Raw genomic sequence first — 17,603 nt, forward strand, 5'->3', positions numbered from 1 at the left:
ACCAAGGACAACGCAAAGCATTGGATGAAGTGATCTAAAGCAGACTTCCAGTAGACTCGAGAGCAGTGGGGATCTGATCTCCGGGGTGACAAATCGTGTTTCTTTGTATGGCAATATGATGGCATCTGAGTTTGGCGACTGCCAGGAGAATGTTACTTCGCTGTCCAGTGTTATATTTGTTGGTGAGGGGATATGGTGTGGAGTTGTTTTTCAGAGCTGGGCTTGGCCCCTTAGTTCAACTAAAGCAAATCTTAATATTCAGCATAACAAGATACAATTTCAAGCTCCCAGCTATGTGGGAACAGTTTGGGGGTGGCCCCTTCCTCTTCCTACAGCACTGTGCACCAATGCACAAGGACAGAGTCCTGACCTCAACCTGACAAACACCTTCGGGATAAACTGGAAATATAGACTGAGATCCAGGGGCTCTCGGCCAACATCATTGTCAGATGTTGCAAATGGTCAAAAATTCCCCCAAACTCACTCCTAAACCTTGTGGAAACCCTTGATCTGAAGCTATTATAGCTGCAAAGGGTGGGCTGACATCACATTAAACCCTATGGATTAAGAACGGGATCTCACTCAAGTTCATATATGTGTGAAGGCAGACGAGTGATTAATTTTGGCAATACAGTGTATATACAGCAGGTGGAAGACAGCTATGGAAAAATAGTCAAACAAGTCTGTGAGGAATCTTTGACAAAGCAATTCTTATGAGACTGAATGAATAACTCAGAAGACAAACCAGACAAAAGGTGCCTCAAATCCAGTTAGACGTTGAGAATATAAGTGCTTTAAGTCTCATGTATGGTGGTGCAGCTCACAGTGACATGTACATGTTTAATATAATCAATATGAAGCTGTGCTTTAGTTTTGTACACAGTTTGTTCAGATGTAAATTAGAGAGTTAAAGATCAATTTTACTGCTAATTAAATGACAACCTTTACTCATTATTAGTGTTATTACAGTAAAAGCAGTAAGTGAAAAATAATAATAAATAATTATATGATAATAATAAACATTATTGATTTTAACAGCTCAACAGCTTTTTAAACAGTGAATAGCATTAAAAAACATTTACCGTTTGTACCGACACTTTCCCAACTCACTGTAGTCAAATTTGGAAGGTTTCTAAATAACAAGCTAAGTATGTGTGCGGGAGGTGGAGTGGTCTAAAAAGAAGGACAGGAGCCTGATATAAAATAAAACAACGAGAATGTATTCAGGGCAGCCAATAACCCAGAATCATCTTGATGCACGCTCAATCATCCAGGTAAGAACATCTCCAAAAGCTGGTTCTGTTCATCTGGATATTTTCAGTGGGAGAAACGTTTCGTCATCTTCAGTCTCAGCTGACTGCAGGCTTCAATCTTATAAACAGGACATTTGCATGATGACTGAAACCAGCCCACTGAAGGAACAATGGGCTGGGAGCTCAGTTCCTTAGTTTTAATTATGCAAATTCTCATGACCATTGATCAGCAACCACTGATCAATACCCACTGATCAATGGCCATTCACAGATGGTACTCATGGCGAAAGTGACGAAACGTTTCTCCCACAAAACGCTACGTCCAGAATCAACTTTTGGAGAAACCCAGAATCATGTTTACGCTGAGTGTCTGATGATCCTAGCTTTCCTGTCAGAGCCTGAGCTTTAACAGGTAACAAAGGCAGTGACGAGCAATAACGTTTCTATGCTAGAATCACTGCAGTTGCCTTGAAGTCTGTTTGGGCTGGTTGTCATCTTGGTTTGTCAGGTGTGCTCATACATAAAAAAGGTTGCATGTATTTCCTCAGTAAGACAGGGATCTGTGTTGGTGTGTGAGTGTAGCCTCAGGTTTATTTATAACTGATGTGTTTCAGGGCATTTTACAGAATAACAAAGTAACGTACGTATTGTCGAAATTACTTTCTATGATGAGTAATTAAGTGAGGTACTGCATTACTTTTAAGAAAGGTAATGAGTAACATGTAATACATTACTTTTTCTCAATAATGACTGTAATATGGGAATAAAGTAGTCTAAGTAAAGTCTGCGTTTTTTTCCCTCCTGTACTCTTGTTTAAAAATCTGCTATAATTTAAAAATAGATACAATACAACAGAATGAAGACGCTAAATAGTAAGTAAAAGTAAATAAATAAAATTCAATTTTCTATTTCAAATGCTGTTTCTTTGATATCTGTATTTCATATGATTTAATTACATTTAATTGGAAATGAGGAGTAACTGGAATTGAGCTCAAATCGTTTTCAAATAACAGGATAATCCTTAAAAACATATTTAAAATCTAAGTGTGTGCTTCATTTTCAATCAGCAGATATAAAACCATTCTATGATTAACAGCACAGCAAGAGAGAAGCCGTGGTGCTGTTCAAATTCATGTGACATGAATTCATCCTCTCCACTTTAAATAGCTGCAAATATACAGGTGATAGGATAACTGACTAATTTTCTATTATATGTTCAATAACGTATACTGTTGTAAGTGGACTTGGAGAAAAATGGGTTTAGTCTTTTGTTGATTTTTATTCATTTTACTGTGTGATTTTTCTCTTTTCTCACTTTTTCACTTTCATTGGGTGATTATAGCCTTCAGACTTATTATCATATGCTTCCATCCTCTTTCTGGACTCCTGTCATATATACTTTTAATGTTAGGTTATGCAGATTTTATGCATACAATTCTAGGTTGTTTAAATTTCATTTATATGTACTTTAATGTCTCTACATTGTAATCATATTTTTAAAGAAAGACAATTCATATTTCTAAAGTAACTGATGGAAATATCTTTTTTACAGTAGTTTTGTTGGTCTTAGTGCACACATACAAATAGATGGGGATAGCATTGCTGTCTGTGCACTTTTGTAGACTCTCACCTTGTCTGTTAAAATCATCCTTTTCATGGTGAACCATGTCCTTGTGTCCCTTGGTTGTTCCGTACAGTAACCTGTCAAAAGCCAAGGGCAAAATGGATAAAGGAAGGTGCTGCACACACGCTGTAGACTTTTGATGATCCATGTTCGGAACTATACAACTACCACATCATCATTATACCATCATCAAAAATACAGGAAACAAACTACACTCTGCTTTTTTATGAATGTTATGTAACTAAATGTATCAAAGTGAAAAACAGACAAAGTGCAAATTCTTATGATGAAAAAACTGATACTAGTAAATAGGGCTGGGCGATATGGCCTAAAATCCATATCGTGATATAATTTGAAGCACGTGCGGTAACGATATATATCTCGATATATTCTTTTCTTCTGTATAATGTATTTTCCACACTATAAGGACTTGAAATCCTTTGATTTTCTCAAAAATCGAGAGTGTGCCTCATGTATGAATTCTGGTTGTGCTTACTGACCTCGAACCAATTTTGGCTGCAGAAATCTGTTAAAAATGTTTTAGTACAACTTTGGTAAGCCGCACTGCTTGATGGATTGTCAGAGCATTACGGCTGCCGTAGTGAGGAGCTTCACGGAGTAATCTGGGTCCAAAACTCCGTCAGCTTCAGGTCCCAAAGTCAAACGAACACTGAGAGTTAAAAACGGTCCAAATTCTTTCATCTTTAATAAAATCATCAGCGTTGCTGCTTTACCAGGTGTAACAATTAAGTTTAACATCCAGGCATCCATGAAAACAGAATTTAAATTTAACGGAGTTACAAGTTAACAGGAAGTTAGCTCGCTAGTTTCCACCTAAACATTTCATACCATGTTCTGACTGAGAGATTTTTGAAACTAATTCAAACGTACAGCTCTGCTATCACTTCCAAAATAATGAAGACAGAAGACTAAACAGCAGTGGCGTTTGCAGGGTTACTGAAGTTGGGCTAGCTGGTATATAATGTTGTGCTACGTGATTGCTAGCGACACAGCTATGTTAGCATAACATTAGCACAGTGAAGCTGGAGGATGAACGCCAACTTTTCTTCCACTCGATAAAAGTTAACGTGAGGGATTCTGGTGGTCAGGGACAAATGCAATCGCATAGCAGGATGCTGTACACGGGCCAAACTTCAGTCAGGAGAACAACTGAGATTATTCATCCACAATACGAGGTTAGTTATTAATATACTGCAACAACATGGGAACAGAGCAGCTGCGAGAGAATTCAACATTAATGAATCGATGTTACGGAAGTGGAGGAAGCGCAGTTTTTGGCTTTCCCCATATTTCAAAAGTGCTTCATCTCTTTGCTGTGACTGTTGCCCGCCATAATTTACAGATGATAATGGTTTTAGCCGCTGCGATGCTTTCAACCAAAACAGGCGCAGCTTGATGACATTATCAACATGCGCTATCGCGATAGAGCGGTATAATCAAAATCTCTATCGTTGGCCAAATTTATATCGTTTCTATCGTATATCGTTTATATCGCCCACCCCTACTAGTAAATTAACCTACATATATTTACTGGAATTATACAAAACAGCATTAAGTAATGATTACTGTAAGATGATTAAATAAATGTCTATACTAAGAACATTGTATTTGAATGTCTTTATGCATGCTGAGTCATCGCGGTAAGAAAATCCCAGAAAGTTGATTCTGTTCATGTGGACAGTGAGACACGTTTCACAACTACAACCACAATTTACTGGTCACGTTAACTTGGTGGACAAATACATTAATTTCACTAGAAGAATATGAAAAATGACAGGCTAGCCTTCTTAGACTGAGATTTCCTTGAGTAATGGGGGACATTTAAAGTCGATGTGCACCGTAAACAACATCCGAGATCTCAGGAGAGCACAGTCCCACGAACAGCTAAGATACTGCGAGGGCCCTCAAGCTCCCAGGCCTCTGGTAGAGGACCTGAGCTTGAAGGACAGACGGGAGGGGTGAGAGGGGAATTTTTTTAATAATATAGTCTCATCGTCCACTGGACACAAATATCATCAAAATGACCCAACACAGAGCGAACACCATCACCACAGACACAATGGCTAGGGAAGAAGAAGAGCATCATATCAAAAAAGGCCCTGACTCCCTCTGTGACCATTCATCGATGGTCAAGGCTGACCTCATGGCCCGTTCTTGTCAGTGGTGCTAGTTTCGGTCATAATGCAAATGTTCTGCTTATAAGGTTGGGAAAAGCGGCAGCTGGCCAAGACTGAGGAAGGTCTACGTCAACCTAAGTCTTTTTAAGTAGAGATAAACTTTGCTTATAAATTCCCATATATGTAGGTTTATTCAATAGAGTATAATTAATACGGTAGATTTTCAGCCAGCTGTTTACAAAGGTGAATTACACAGAGGAAAAAATAGAGATACTCACATACAGAAAAGAAATTCTAATCACGGCAGTTTGTGTTTTTGACATTTTTGACACAGTTCTGATATTGCTCAACAAAACAGAAGATAATATGCGTGTCATCTATTTTCTAACCTGGTCTGGTCTTGGTGCTGGTCAAAAGCCTTCAGTGTTTCACTGGAGGAATAGGACTTCTGGGTGGGGACCCGGAGTCCCTGGGAACCAATAGCACAGCCTTCACTGTCCCCTGATAAACATAAAATAGACAGATTAAAAAGTCTTTATGTAGATGCAGCTCAAGCCATAATCCATCACTATGTACAGTTAAAGTAGAGCATCAAAATCAACTCTGAACGAGAAGGGTGCAAATGTCTGCCAGGCCCAACACACTTTTCAGTTTTACTTGCTTAAAATGTTGGTAGTTTAACCTCCTAAGACCTGAACTCTTCCACGACATGCATTTTTAAGTTCTCTTTGGTATTTGGGCTGATTGGGACCCGATGAATGTAAAAATAAAGAATTACCAGATGGTTTGTTTTTTTTTTTACCTAATTTTTGTTTCTAAGAAAAATGAGAGCCACATATGAGGATATTTATTTAAAATTTCAATAGAACAGTAGCAGTATAATGTCCTCGTGAGTGGATATCGGGCCTTTGTAGTGCTAAATTGAGTATTTGGTCTAAATAACCCAAAATGTGATGTCCACATATGTGGACACCAGGTCCAGGAGGTTAATTTACAACAGCAAATATTTTGACTTCCAACAAATAATTTCATTGAGGAAGGATACAATAATATAATCAATAACCATCAATAAGACACTTTCATTTTTATCAGCACAAGTTACAAACAGTGCCAACTAAGGTGCTGAAAACGAATGCTCAATGGCTTGAAGATGAGCTGTGAAGCTGTAGTTTACTTGCTTTACTAATTACTTCCGTCTCCTCATGTCCTACACAGAGAACTTCTGCTGTTTTCTACCTACATGTCCCTAGGCTTTAAATACACACTGCAAGGGCTAATGAGAAATGACACAGAACTAAAGAACTAAACCAACCTTGACTAAAAGAGGGTAACCAGATAGGTAAATAGGTTAAGCACAATACACAAGTGATAACAAAATAAAACAAGAAGTGAGATGCAAAAACTAGCAGATAAACACCGGCAGAACTGAGCTAAGTATAGGGGAATTCCCAGAGACAGGAATGCTGTGAAAAAACTGAGGGAATAAACACCAAGGCAAACCTTTAAACAATAAGCAACCTAAGAATTAAACCTAAGTTATTAAGTGATTCTTGGCATAAACTGAACTGAACTGTTGATATTATTTTATGTTACACGTTTATGTTAAACTATTATAACATAATAGCTTCAAAGAAAATTTCAGGATTACTGACAGTAGTAGTAAGCTCTCCACCAATCATTTCACCATAATTTAGCTTCTTCTTTAATCGAAAAAAGACACAAAACAAATAATGAAACCAGGTTGCATTTACTGGATTTACTGAGGAGGGTAAGTCACTGCAGACTACGTGATTTTTATGTTGTGTCTGTTCCATTAATAACTAACAGAAAGAAGTTTTGGTCTCAAAACGCTTAGAAAGCATCAACTTATAAAATTAAATTAAAAAAAAGAATAAAATGTCCTTGATAACAACTACATTAAAATAGCTTCTCTTTTTATTGAATAAATCCAATCATATTATAATATAAACAAAATTATTCACACATACGAGGGACAGAAAAGTGTACGGTCAAATCAAATAATAATTTTGAATGTTTAATATCCAAAATCAAACATTGCGGTATGTTTAAGAAACATGCAGATGGATAAGATAAACTCAAGGAAGACAAAATCATCACCACACGAAGCCACTCCTGACATACCTTTGACTTCTCAGGAGTAAAAAATGAGGTGATATACACAAACCAAAGACAGAGCCAGGCCAAAATTTAGTTGTAACAAAATGTAACAGCTCATCTAAAAAACAGGAAACTGACAGGAGTTTGCTATTTGGCTTTTGAATACTCTTGTGGTAGTACAATGTAGTAATAAAATATTTATATACTGTGAGGACCAATATCTTAATAATAATGAATAAGAATGGTGGTATATGTAGATTACATTGTAAGGGTTGCAGACGATTGTCTAGCTCTACAGCACATGGACATCAACGCAACCTGTGTATGCACAGAAATCATTTGACAAACAATCTCTATGATAATCTACTGAGGAGGCCTCACAATCTTGCTGCAATGCTTTCCTGATCCTGTTACCCAGTCATGATTTAAAAAGAATCTCAGCTGTTTTTATGTTTAGTGTTTAATTCATTTACTGATTGTTGTTTTAATATAATTAAATTATAATTGAGAATGGAATTATAGATGGCATTAAAGAAAACCTAAGAACCTAAGCCTTCACAGTCACAGGAAGCATGCAATATATAAATTCCCCTCTCGTCCCTGCGGGCAGTCTATCCTTCAAGTTTGGGTCTTCTACCGGAGGGCTGGGAATCTGAGGGTCCTGCGTAGTATCTTTGCTGTTCCTACACTGTAAAATGTAATATTGTGTTTAATTAAAAATATTAAGTAGGCAGAACTCAGTTTTTTATCAATTTGTTATTAGAACTCAATTTAAGTAACTTACCAGTACTTGTTATGCAAAAATGCTGATCAACTCAATTTATTTGAGTTTTCTTAACTTAGAAAAGCTAAGTAAGCTGGAAATGTTGCTTCTCAGGGCGGAAGGATGAAACGATGTGGTTTGAAAACACTACCGTCCTCCTCCCTCTCGGATCAGTCCGCATGTTCATGGTGCATTTGTTATGGAATATGTTGAGCAAACCTGGAGAAGCGTCAGCTCAAGAGATTATTGTCATTGCTGTGGATCTTTACCTGATACACTGACTTGGTGAGTAAATGTTTACTCTTATTCAAACTGATTTTGTGGCTTCTCTTAGTTTAGCACCAGGTTTATAATCTTGCTAGCTAGTTAGTGTTAGCCTAGCGTTGCTGCTGCCGCTGGGATCATGTTACTTAAAAATTAACACCACAGCCTTAAAAACCTTATAAAATATGTCTGTGAAATTTTCTGTTGATTGTTTGAAATAAAAAAGTGAGATAAGAGCCAAGACAAAATTCTTCGGGAGGTGCAGCCGTTAGGGGTGGGGTGTGGTGTGGGGGGTATTTTCAATCCATAGCCATAACTAACTAACTAATTATTTATATCATGTTTAACCTGAGTAGCAAAAGACCGCAGGGGGGTTGAAAATAATACGCCAGCAGTTAGCTGTGCTCGCGGACTCTATTGAGCCTTGACCTCCCGGTCAGCTATCGCGCTGGTGGATAACAGAGCTCTCCGAAAACATGGAAGCACTTTTGCAAATATGTGATATTTTGATAAATTAAGTAGATATTTGAGCATTACACAGCTACATTCTCGCCTGAAAATATCTTAAAAGTTTATTTGGTGACCCAGAAAGGGTAGTCTGGGGAAACGGAGGCCGTGGTTGTCGGAGCCTGTCTATGTGTACTTGTGTGTACTTGTGGTCTCGTGGACTTGTGATACGTTGGACAACAAGTACTGTTCCAGTTCAAAGTACACATGAAGCTGGGAACGCGAAAATTTCCGGGATGTGTTTTTGCTCCTCTTGTTTTATCGAGCATGTATCCTGACTTGTGTGGACTTCGAGGGACGTGGTACAGCTAAATATCCCAGAATGCAATTGTCCAAAACTCAAACGCGGCAATGGCGGAGGAGCGCAGCTAAAAAAACTTTAAATATTACATTTCCCGGGTCACAAAATAAACTTTTAAGATATTTTCAGGCGAGAATGTAGCTGTGTAAAGTTCAAGTATCTGCTCGATTTATCAAGACATCACATATTTGCAAAAATGCTCCAACGTTTTTGAAGACGTCTATTTTTTTAATGCTTTGTGGCAGCTTTTGAACATCTGTGGCATCTATTAATGTCAAATCTAGACTTTCTTTAACAACATAAGCAAACTGCTTTTATATTTAACCACTTTTCTGTTTAATTACAATTTAAATAATAATATTAACAATAGTATTTGTTTTGTTAAAACGTGCTTAAAAACAAGTTTTGTTGTGAAAGCTATAATCCAGATTAGTGGCCTGTTAAATGGTTGAAGTCTAGGTTGGCTTTATAACTGAGAATAAAGTATTGTTGTCCTTCTAAAGAATTAAGTTAAATTACACAGTTGAATCATAAGAAACATTATGTTACATATAAACCCTGCCATATGTTAGATCTGGTCATATTGCTTATAAGAAACTTTATATACTGGAGGTTAGCTTTGAACAAGCATGTAATGATTATATTTAAATTCGGGGGTCTTTTTTTAAACACACTAAACTGACAGTGCCAATACCACACATTCAGACACAGTAGATGGTGTTTTAATACTATATGTGTTAGTCTAATTTGGTTGTATGGGGTCTACATTGACCCTCTGTGTTGTAAGTTATTATGATTGCACAGCCATTAAGGATCAAATCAGCTTCTGTGTTTTCTCCCTCTGCTTGCTTCTTACTGTCTTTGAGGCTCGGGACCAGCACTCCTGCTGCTGGACAGAAAGACATCAGTAAGTATTTTGGTTTTCCAATATATTAGCAACTGTCAGTGACATTTATATTAATCAGGCTGAACTTTAATCATACTTTAGATCAGCCTGTTTCACTTATTGTTTTATTTGTGCTTTGGTTTGGGGAAGTTGTTTCTGTACTGATCTCTTCCTGTCTTCTGTTATTAGACTTGAGATATGACTGCACTATGCTGTTGCTGGTGACTCCAGTTAATTTTAAATATGTTTATATTGTCTATCCTGTAAAATAGTCAGATATCTATTCATATTAATGTACAGAATTCACCAGCTTGCTGCTACTACTGCACATTCACCCAGTGTATATACTATATGTGTGTGTATATATATATATATATAGGGTGCAGTCCTTCAAGTATCTTGGTGTCCACATCTCCTCAGACCTGACATGGGCTGCCCACATTCAGGTCCAGACCAAAAAGGCTAGGCAGCGCCTGTATCACCTACGACAACTGAGGAAGTTCAGGGTCTCTCCAAAGATCCTCAGGACTTTCTATACAGGCGCTGTGGAGAGCATCCTCACACAGAACATGACATCGTGGTTTGGGAACAGCTGTGTGAAGGACCAAAAAGCTCTCCAGAGAGTGATCCGTACAGCAGAACGCTGCTGCAGGATTGCTCTCCCCCCGCTTCAGGACACCTACACCAGGAGATGCCGGACTAGAGCAGATACTGAAGGACCCGTCCCATCCTGGCAACAAACTGTTCCAACTTCTGCAATCTGGTAGAAGGTTCCGCATCTTCCGGGCAAGGACAGAGATACTCAAGAGGAGCTTCTATCCCCAAGCCATCCGTGCCCTAAACACACACACCCGCCCTCTCACATCATCTATAATTGACTGAGACAGGACTCTCTTCCAGACACTCTAAACCAAGGCACAATGTACATTTCAATTCCTTTAATTTTAAATATGTTTATATTGTCTATCCTGTAAAATAGTCAGATGTCCATTCATATTAATGTACAGAATTCCCCTGCTTACTGCTACTACTGCACATTCACCCAGTGTATATACTATATATATATATATATAATGTTCTTCCTCTACACCCCCCCCAATTTTTGCACATGTCGAGGAGCGTGTCAGGCTACATTTCACTGTGTGTTATACTTGTATAACTATGCATGTGACAAATAAAGAACCTTGAACCTTGAACCTTAATTCTACAAGACATGCTGTGTAAGTAAACAAACAACAACAGTTTGTCTGCATTTCTTGAAAGATCACATCCCCCAAACTTAGTTTAGAGGGTCTACACTGTATATAGTGAAGTCTGCAAGTTTTCTAACAGCAAAATTTGTTTTGTGCCCAAATCATTTTGCACATCTTAGAATGAAAGTTATTGGCCATGTTTGCATAGCCCTTTTTAAAATGATGCTTTCATGACATTATTGTGTGTTGGGTGGCGGTCACGGCTATCCAGACTGACAGTGGGACATTGAATGTCACCTCTCCGGTGGGGAGGGAGCCTGAGATTGTCTAAATTTGAGTTTGTTTTATACCAAATGCAGAAAAAAATGTTTTAAGAAAGCAATTAAGTTCATGTTCCAAAAAATATGATTGTTTGCTTGCAGGACACCAGGAGAGATGAGTCCTCCGTCACAGATGGTGTGGTCAGTGAAGATGGTCGCCTGCAGGTTCAAGCTCATTGCATCTCCAACCCACATCCACTGCCACTGTACTTAAGGGAAGTTAAAGACTTTCTTCTGCACCTACATTTGGATCACCTCGATCCATGACAGTCATTCAGGCAGTAATGCCTGGACTGGAAACATGCATCCTTAAAATAATACAACATTCCAGCTCCTGTGTTGGAATGAAAAACAAATGTGTTGTTTAAATCAGAGACTGCACTTGTGACAGAACTACAAATATTTTATTTCGGTTATATAAGTAATGTAAGTACAAAACAAACTTGTGGTAGGCCTAAACTTATTTTCAGAATAATTACATCTGAGACTTTGTTTCATTGTAAGATTATAACAGTGATGGCAATATAATTGCTTGTTGTTCAGCCAAACAGTGTCCAGTATGTTGGCTGTTATACTTTGTTGTGTTTGAAAATAAAAGTTGGGCTGATTTTAACGTCATTACAAAAAGTGTTGTTAATTATTTTTAATCATATTCAGGTTACCACAAATAGTTTTTTCATTCAGTTGAACTTGAAATGTTTGTCAGTAGGTAAACAATTAGTTCTGTACAGTCAGAAATATCAAGTTATTCTTAATACTGCAGACTTGCAATGATGGCTGTTGTCCTAACAGTCATCTTAAGTAAGCTTTACTTAGTTCTTTTGAGGCGACGAGTTTACATAGTTTTTTTGAGTTCTGGGAACCAATTAGATTTTACAGTGTAGGACTGCGCTCTTCTGAACAGAGATCTCAGATGTTGTTCCTGGGATCTGCTGGAGATACTCGCCTAGCTTGGGAGTCACTGTACCTAGCGCTCCGATTACCACTGGGACCACTGTTGCCTTCACCCTCCACATCTTCTCTGAGCCCTTGGTACTTCTCCTGCGTCTTGTGTTCCGTTGTGTTCGTTGCTGACATTCGGTATTGCTACTACTGCCCGGCCTCCTTCCTTCAGCTTAGCGTACAGCTGAACTTGGGGTGAAACCCTCATGCACAGTAAGGAGCTTCCTGGTCTTGATGTCAGTGGCTTCCATCGCCGCCTTTGGCCAGCTTATTACCCCAGCAGGGTACCTGATCACAGGCAGGGCGTAGGTGTTGATAGCCTGGATCTTATTCTTACCATTCAGCTGACTCCTAAGGACTTGCCTGACCCTCTGCAGGTACTTGGTGGTTGCAGCTTTCCTAGCGGCCTCTTCATTTGCCTGTGGGATTCGCAGGTACTTTAGCTGTCCTCTGTGTCTGCAATATTGCCTTCTGGCAGTTCTGACTATCTTCCTTCTCTTTGTTATCGTCTGACTGCACTTCTCTAGTCCGAATGACATCCCGATGTTATTGCTGTATACCCCGGTGGTGTGGATCAGTGAATCGATGTCTCGTTCACTCTTGGTATATAGCTTGATGTCATCCATGTAGAGCAGTTGGCTGACAATTGCTCCATCCTGTAGTGGGTATCCATAGCCAGTCTTGTCAATGATCTCACTTAGAACCACAAAAAGTTTTTTTCTGTTCATCTGGATGTAGCGTTTTCAGTGGGAGAAATGTTTCATCACTCATCCAAGTGACTTTTCAGTCTCAGCTGACTGCAGGTTTCCCCAACCTTATAAACAGTGCTTTTGCACAAACTAGCCCACTAAACAATGGACTGTGAGGTCAGTTCCTTGATCATTACTGAGTCACTTGGATGAGTGACCAAACATTTCTCCCACTGAAAACGCTACATCCAGATAAACAGAATCAACTTTTGGGATTCACTTACCTGGATGACTGAGCATGCATCAAGACATCCCATTGAGGAGGTTCAGGCCTATGCAGAACAGTACTGGGGACAGAGCATCTCCTTGGTAGATCCCGCAATTGATGGTGACTTGTGCTGTTTGCTTTAAGTTGGCCTTTAGTGTTGTTTTCAACATCCCCATTGAGTTCATGATGAAGGCTCTTAGGCTCCTGTTGATTTTATACAATTGTAGACATTCCAGTCTCCAGCTGTGGGGCATCGAGTCATAGGCCTTCTTGTAATCAATCCAGGCAGTGCACATGTTGGTCAGCCTAGTCTTGCAGTCTTGGGCAACTGCTCTGTCTACCAGTAGCTGGTGTTTTGCTCCTCTGGTATTCTTGCCAATCCCTTTCTGTGCCCCGCTCATGTATTGAGCCATGTGCCTGCTCATCTTAGCTGCTATGATGCCAGCAGCCATGTGGTAGCGAGGCAGGTTATTGGCTGGTAGTTGGATGGGACTGGTCCCTTCTGGGGAACCTTGGGGATCAGGACTGTCCGTCCTTCAGTGGTTTATTTATGCTGCCAGACACTCATGAAGTGCAGTCAGCTCTTCAGCCAGAAGGCATAAACCATGTCGGGGCCTGGTGCTGACCAGCTCTTCATACTGGAGACCCTTTTTTGAATGTCTGCTACAGTGATGGTTACTGGATCCTGTTCAGGGAGGTTGCTGTGGTCTTCTCTTAGATCCACTAGCTACTGAGCATTGACATTTTGGTTGTGTATTTCTCCCTTATGTTCTTCCAGTATTGCTCCATCTTCAGCCTTGGTGGTGGTGTTCTCACATTGTTCTCCTGCCACTAAGAGTACCTCTTGGCTGGTTCTGAGAGAACAGCTGGTTTATTTTCCTGCCTATCTCCCTGTTATACCATACTTAGGCCTACTTCCTTCCGTGCTACCTTGATCTTGGCCTCTAGTCTTCTTCTCCATGGAGAGTACTGCTCCTTGTAGCTGTTCAACTTATAGCCAAGCATCTCACTGATCACTGCTGAGTGCTCCGATTACCATTGGGACCACTGTTACCTTCACACTCCTCATCGTCTTGAGCTCTTCTGTTAGCCCTTGGTATTTCTCCTGCTTCTTGTGTTCCTTTTTCCTGATGTTGCTCTCATTCTGTATTGTGTCTCCCATTTTGACCTCGGGATTTCCAGGCCATACTCGGCACAGATGTTTCTGTATACTATGCCGGCCACTTGGTTATGGCGTTCCATGTATGCCATGCCTGCTAGGGCTAGCAACTTGCACCCTGCTGTTATGCGCTGGATTGTATCAGGGGCATCTTTACACAGCCTGCACCTGGGGTCTTACCAAGTGTGATAGACCCCAGCCTCTATGGATCTTGTGCTCAGAGCTTGTTACTGTGCTGCCATGATTAGTGCCTCTAAGATGTCTTTCAGTCCAGCTTTGTCCAGCCACTGGTAGGATTTCTGGATGTCAGTCACTTCTTCTATCTGCTGGTGGTACATAACGTGCAGGGACCTGTCTTTCCATGATTGTTCCTCCTCTTGCTCCCATTTCTTAGGTTTCTGCTTCCTGAGGTATTCACTGAGCACACTGGTGGCGGCCATCTTTCTGGTGTACTCGTGTTCGTTGTCTCATCCTGGACTGTGGTAGTAACACTCAGTAGTCCCCGGCTTCCTTTCTTCCACTTAGCGTGCAGTCTCAGGGTGCTGGACTTGGGGTGAAACCCTTCATGCATGGTCAGGGGATTCCTCGTCTTTTATATATATACCCACATAGCAAAATTGGTATGGCCCAGATCTAGCCCACACAATGTGCTTACACATGGCCCACATACCGCCATCAAAGGCATTTTGTGGCCCAGATCAGGTTTGCCAGATGTGGCCCACACATGGACCAGCACAAGGGCAGTTGCAGACACACTGGAGGTCCTGTGCTGGCCCATGTGCTACCTCTGGTAAACCTGATCTGGGCCACCAAAGGGCTGTCAATCTTTGCTGTATGTGGGCCCAGTGTAAGTTGTGTGCAGCCATGGGTCACTTGCAGACACACTGTTCTGGCCCTGTGCTGGCCCAGAACAGTTTCAGCTCTGGCCCCAGATGTCAGCCTAATGTGTACCTTAATCAAGCCATGTAATAACAACATGTGTCGGAACATAACAGTGCAAAAGTAACATGACAAAACTCTGTTCAGACAGTGAATGGACTGATTCTTATATAGCGCTTTTCTACTCTCCCAGATTACTCAAACTGCTCTATACAACATGGCACATTCACCCAATCACACACTTTCTCTAAACTGAGTGCTTCCTAACTACATTCATACACATTCACACTCTTGACATGCAGACTGGAGGAGCCAGGGATTGAACCACTAACCTTCCAATCAATAGGTGACCTACTCTACCTCCTGAGCTACAGCCACCAACTGGCTGTAGCTCACAGGGTTTTGAATAATGTGTACACCCACAAACCTGTCAAAGCCACATGTGAAACGTTGGCTACCATAGCAGTATAGTATTGCAACATGGCATTTGGGTCTTCTAACTAAAGTAGGAAAATAGGAACATAAATAGTGCCATCATTGCCGGACCTGGCCCAGATCTGGTTGACATACACCCTGCCATGACACCAGTCAGTCAGAAAAAGTGCCAGCTTGATGCTGGATCTGGGCCAGACCTGTTTTCTATGAGCCTGGGCCACACACAGCAAACCACAATCAGACCAGATGTGGCATGCCATCACATAAACAGTGCCATCTATGCCAGGCCTGGCCCATATCTGGATGATATACCACTTACCACACCAGAAGTCAGCCAGCAGTGCTGGCTTGATACCAGATCCGGGCCAGACCCGTCTGCTATGTGGGTATATATATATCAGTCAGCTCTTGGCTGACTCATGAAATGAATGGATGGACAAACACATACATAATAAAAGAAACATAAAAGACTCTATGAATGTTCTAAATGAGCTGTCTCACCACTGTATGGCCCCTCTTTGTCCTTCCGGCTCTTTGTTAGGGAGCAGTATGGACGTCTCTCTTTCACTTCCATAATGCTTCTTCTTATGCTGCTGGCAAACATACAGGCATACTGCTGTACAGCTGCGTAGACAGAAAGATAAACAGAAAGAGAGAGAAAGACAGATGAATAAAAAACAAAGAAGAAAAAATGAGTGAGAGAGCGCTAGACAAAGAGTGAAGGGTTGTTGGTCCACCTACAATCACACATAGGGACAAAAAAGTGGTAATATGTTCCAATGGTGTTGTCCTGCAGTTACTGTTAAAGTTAAACATGACAGTGTAACCTGCCATCGCCAGGTACCAGAATGTGATCTTGACTTCATTACAAAAATCACAACCTGCATTCTCTTTAATTGTGTCCTTATTTGTAACCTGCACAAATCTCTGACACGCAAAAGCAGCAGGCTTAACTGGTGTGCTTACAGATGAAGATATACCAAAAGGCACATTCTGTGAGTCATGCAAAACGTCTGTGTTGACACAAACTCACACACATAAAGACACTGTAAATATGCAAAGTATAGTACAGTATATTGCACAGAAAAAATGATAATCGCATTTATTTCATGATTAGTTACACAAAATATCTGCAGCTGTTTGATTGTTTTTTTTTTATTAAGTTTTCTTTTATTCTTTTGATGTAGTTTTAAAAATTTAGATAAAAAGGAAAAAACACGTAGATTTTTTCATTACAATGGAATTCCCTAAAATACTTTCAGCGTAACCCACGTGTATCCAAAGCTCTTCTAACATCTGCTTAATGTCTCTAAAATCAGTACTGAAACCATAAAGTCAAAGTCTGCTCAAAGTCAGCTTTATTGTCAAAAGCCATATGCACAGATCATACACAGGCATTTGAAGTTGCAAAGCTCCCATGGCCCTCAGTGTACACTAAAACAATATAAAGATAAAACGAGGGAAGAGTTGAATGCAGGTCTGGAGTTCCTGTGTGTGAGAGCAAGGAATGAATTCAGCATCCTGACAGGCTGATGGATGAAGCTGTCTCTCAGTCTGCTGGTCTAGAGAGGCTCTTCAGTCTCCTTCCCGAAGAAGCTGTTGGAGGGATGAGTGGAGTCACCTGTAATGCTGAGAGCTTTCTGGATGAGGCGGGTGCAGTAGAAGGTGCTCATAATGGGTGTTGAGGCTCTTGCTCTTCTCAGTCAGCAGAGGAAGTAGAGTCGCTGTTGGGCGTTTCTGACCAGTGATGCTGTGTTTTTTAACCAGGAGAGATCTTCTGAGATGTGCTCACCCAGGAACTTGGTGCTGTTTACCCTCTCCACACCAGCACTGCTGATAGTTAGTGGGGTGTGCAGGGTGTGAG

The 17,603-nt window shown here is 40.4% G+C and overlaps 1 protein-coding gene across 2 annotated transcripts in view; it reads right to left on the reverse strand.

The window, feature by feature from the left end:
• Nucleotides 1–17,603, reverse strand: part of tenm3 (teneurin transmembrane protein 3) — an 810,020-nt gene that overhangs the window by 223,723 nt on the left and 568,694 nt on the right. For both annotated transcript variants that reach the window (XM_085275827.1, XM_085275828.1), the window contains 3 exons: nt 16,241–16,363; nt 5,405–5,516; nt 2,884–2,954 (listed from right to left, as the gene is read on the reverse strand). In XM_085275827.1, the coding sequence (XP_085131953.1) occupies nt 2,884–2,954; nt 5,405–5,516; nt 16,241–16,363 (306 nt within the window). The remainder of the gene's footprint in view (nt 1–2,883; nt 2,955–5,404; nt 5,517–16,240; nt 16,364–17,603) is intronic.

Source organism: Mchenga conophoros, linkage group LG6, assembly GCF_057382185.1.
Source record: "Mchenga conophoros isolate Kocher_MC1m ecotype Shallow Benthic linkage group LG6, M_conophoros_male_GT1.1, whole genome shotgun sequence".
Classification (NCBI taxonomy): domain Eukaryota; kingdom Metazoa; phylum Chordata; class Actinopteri; order Cichliformes; family Cichlidae; genus Mchenga; species Mchenga conophoros.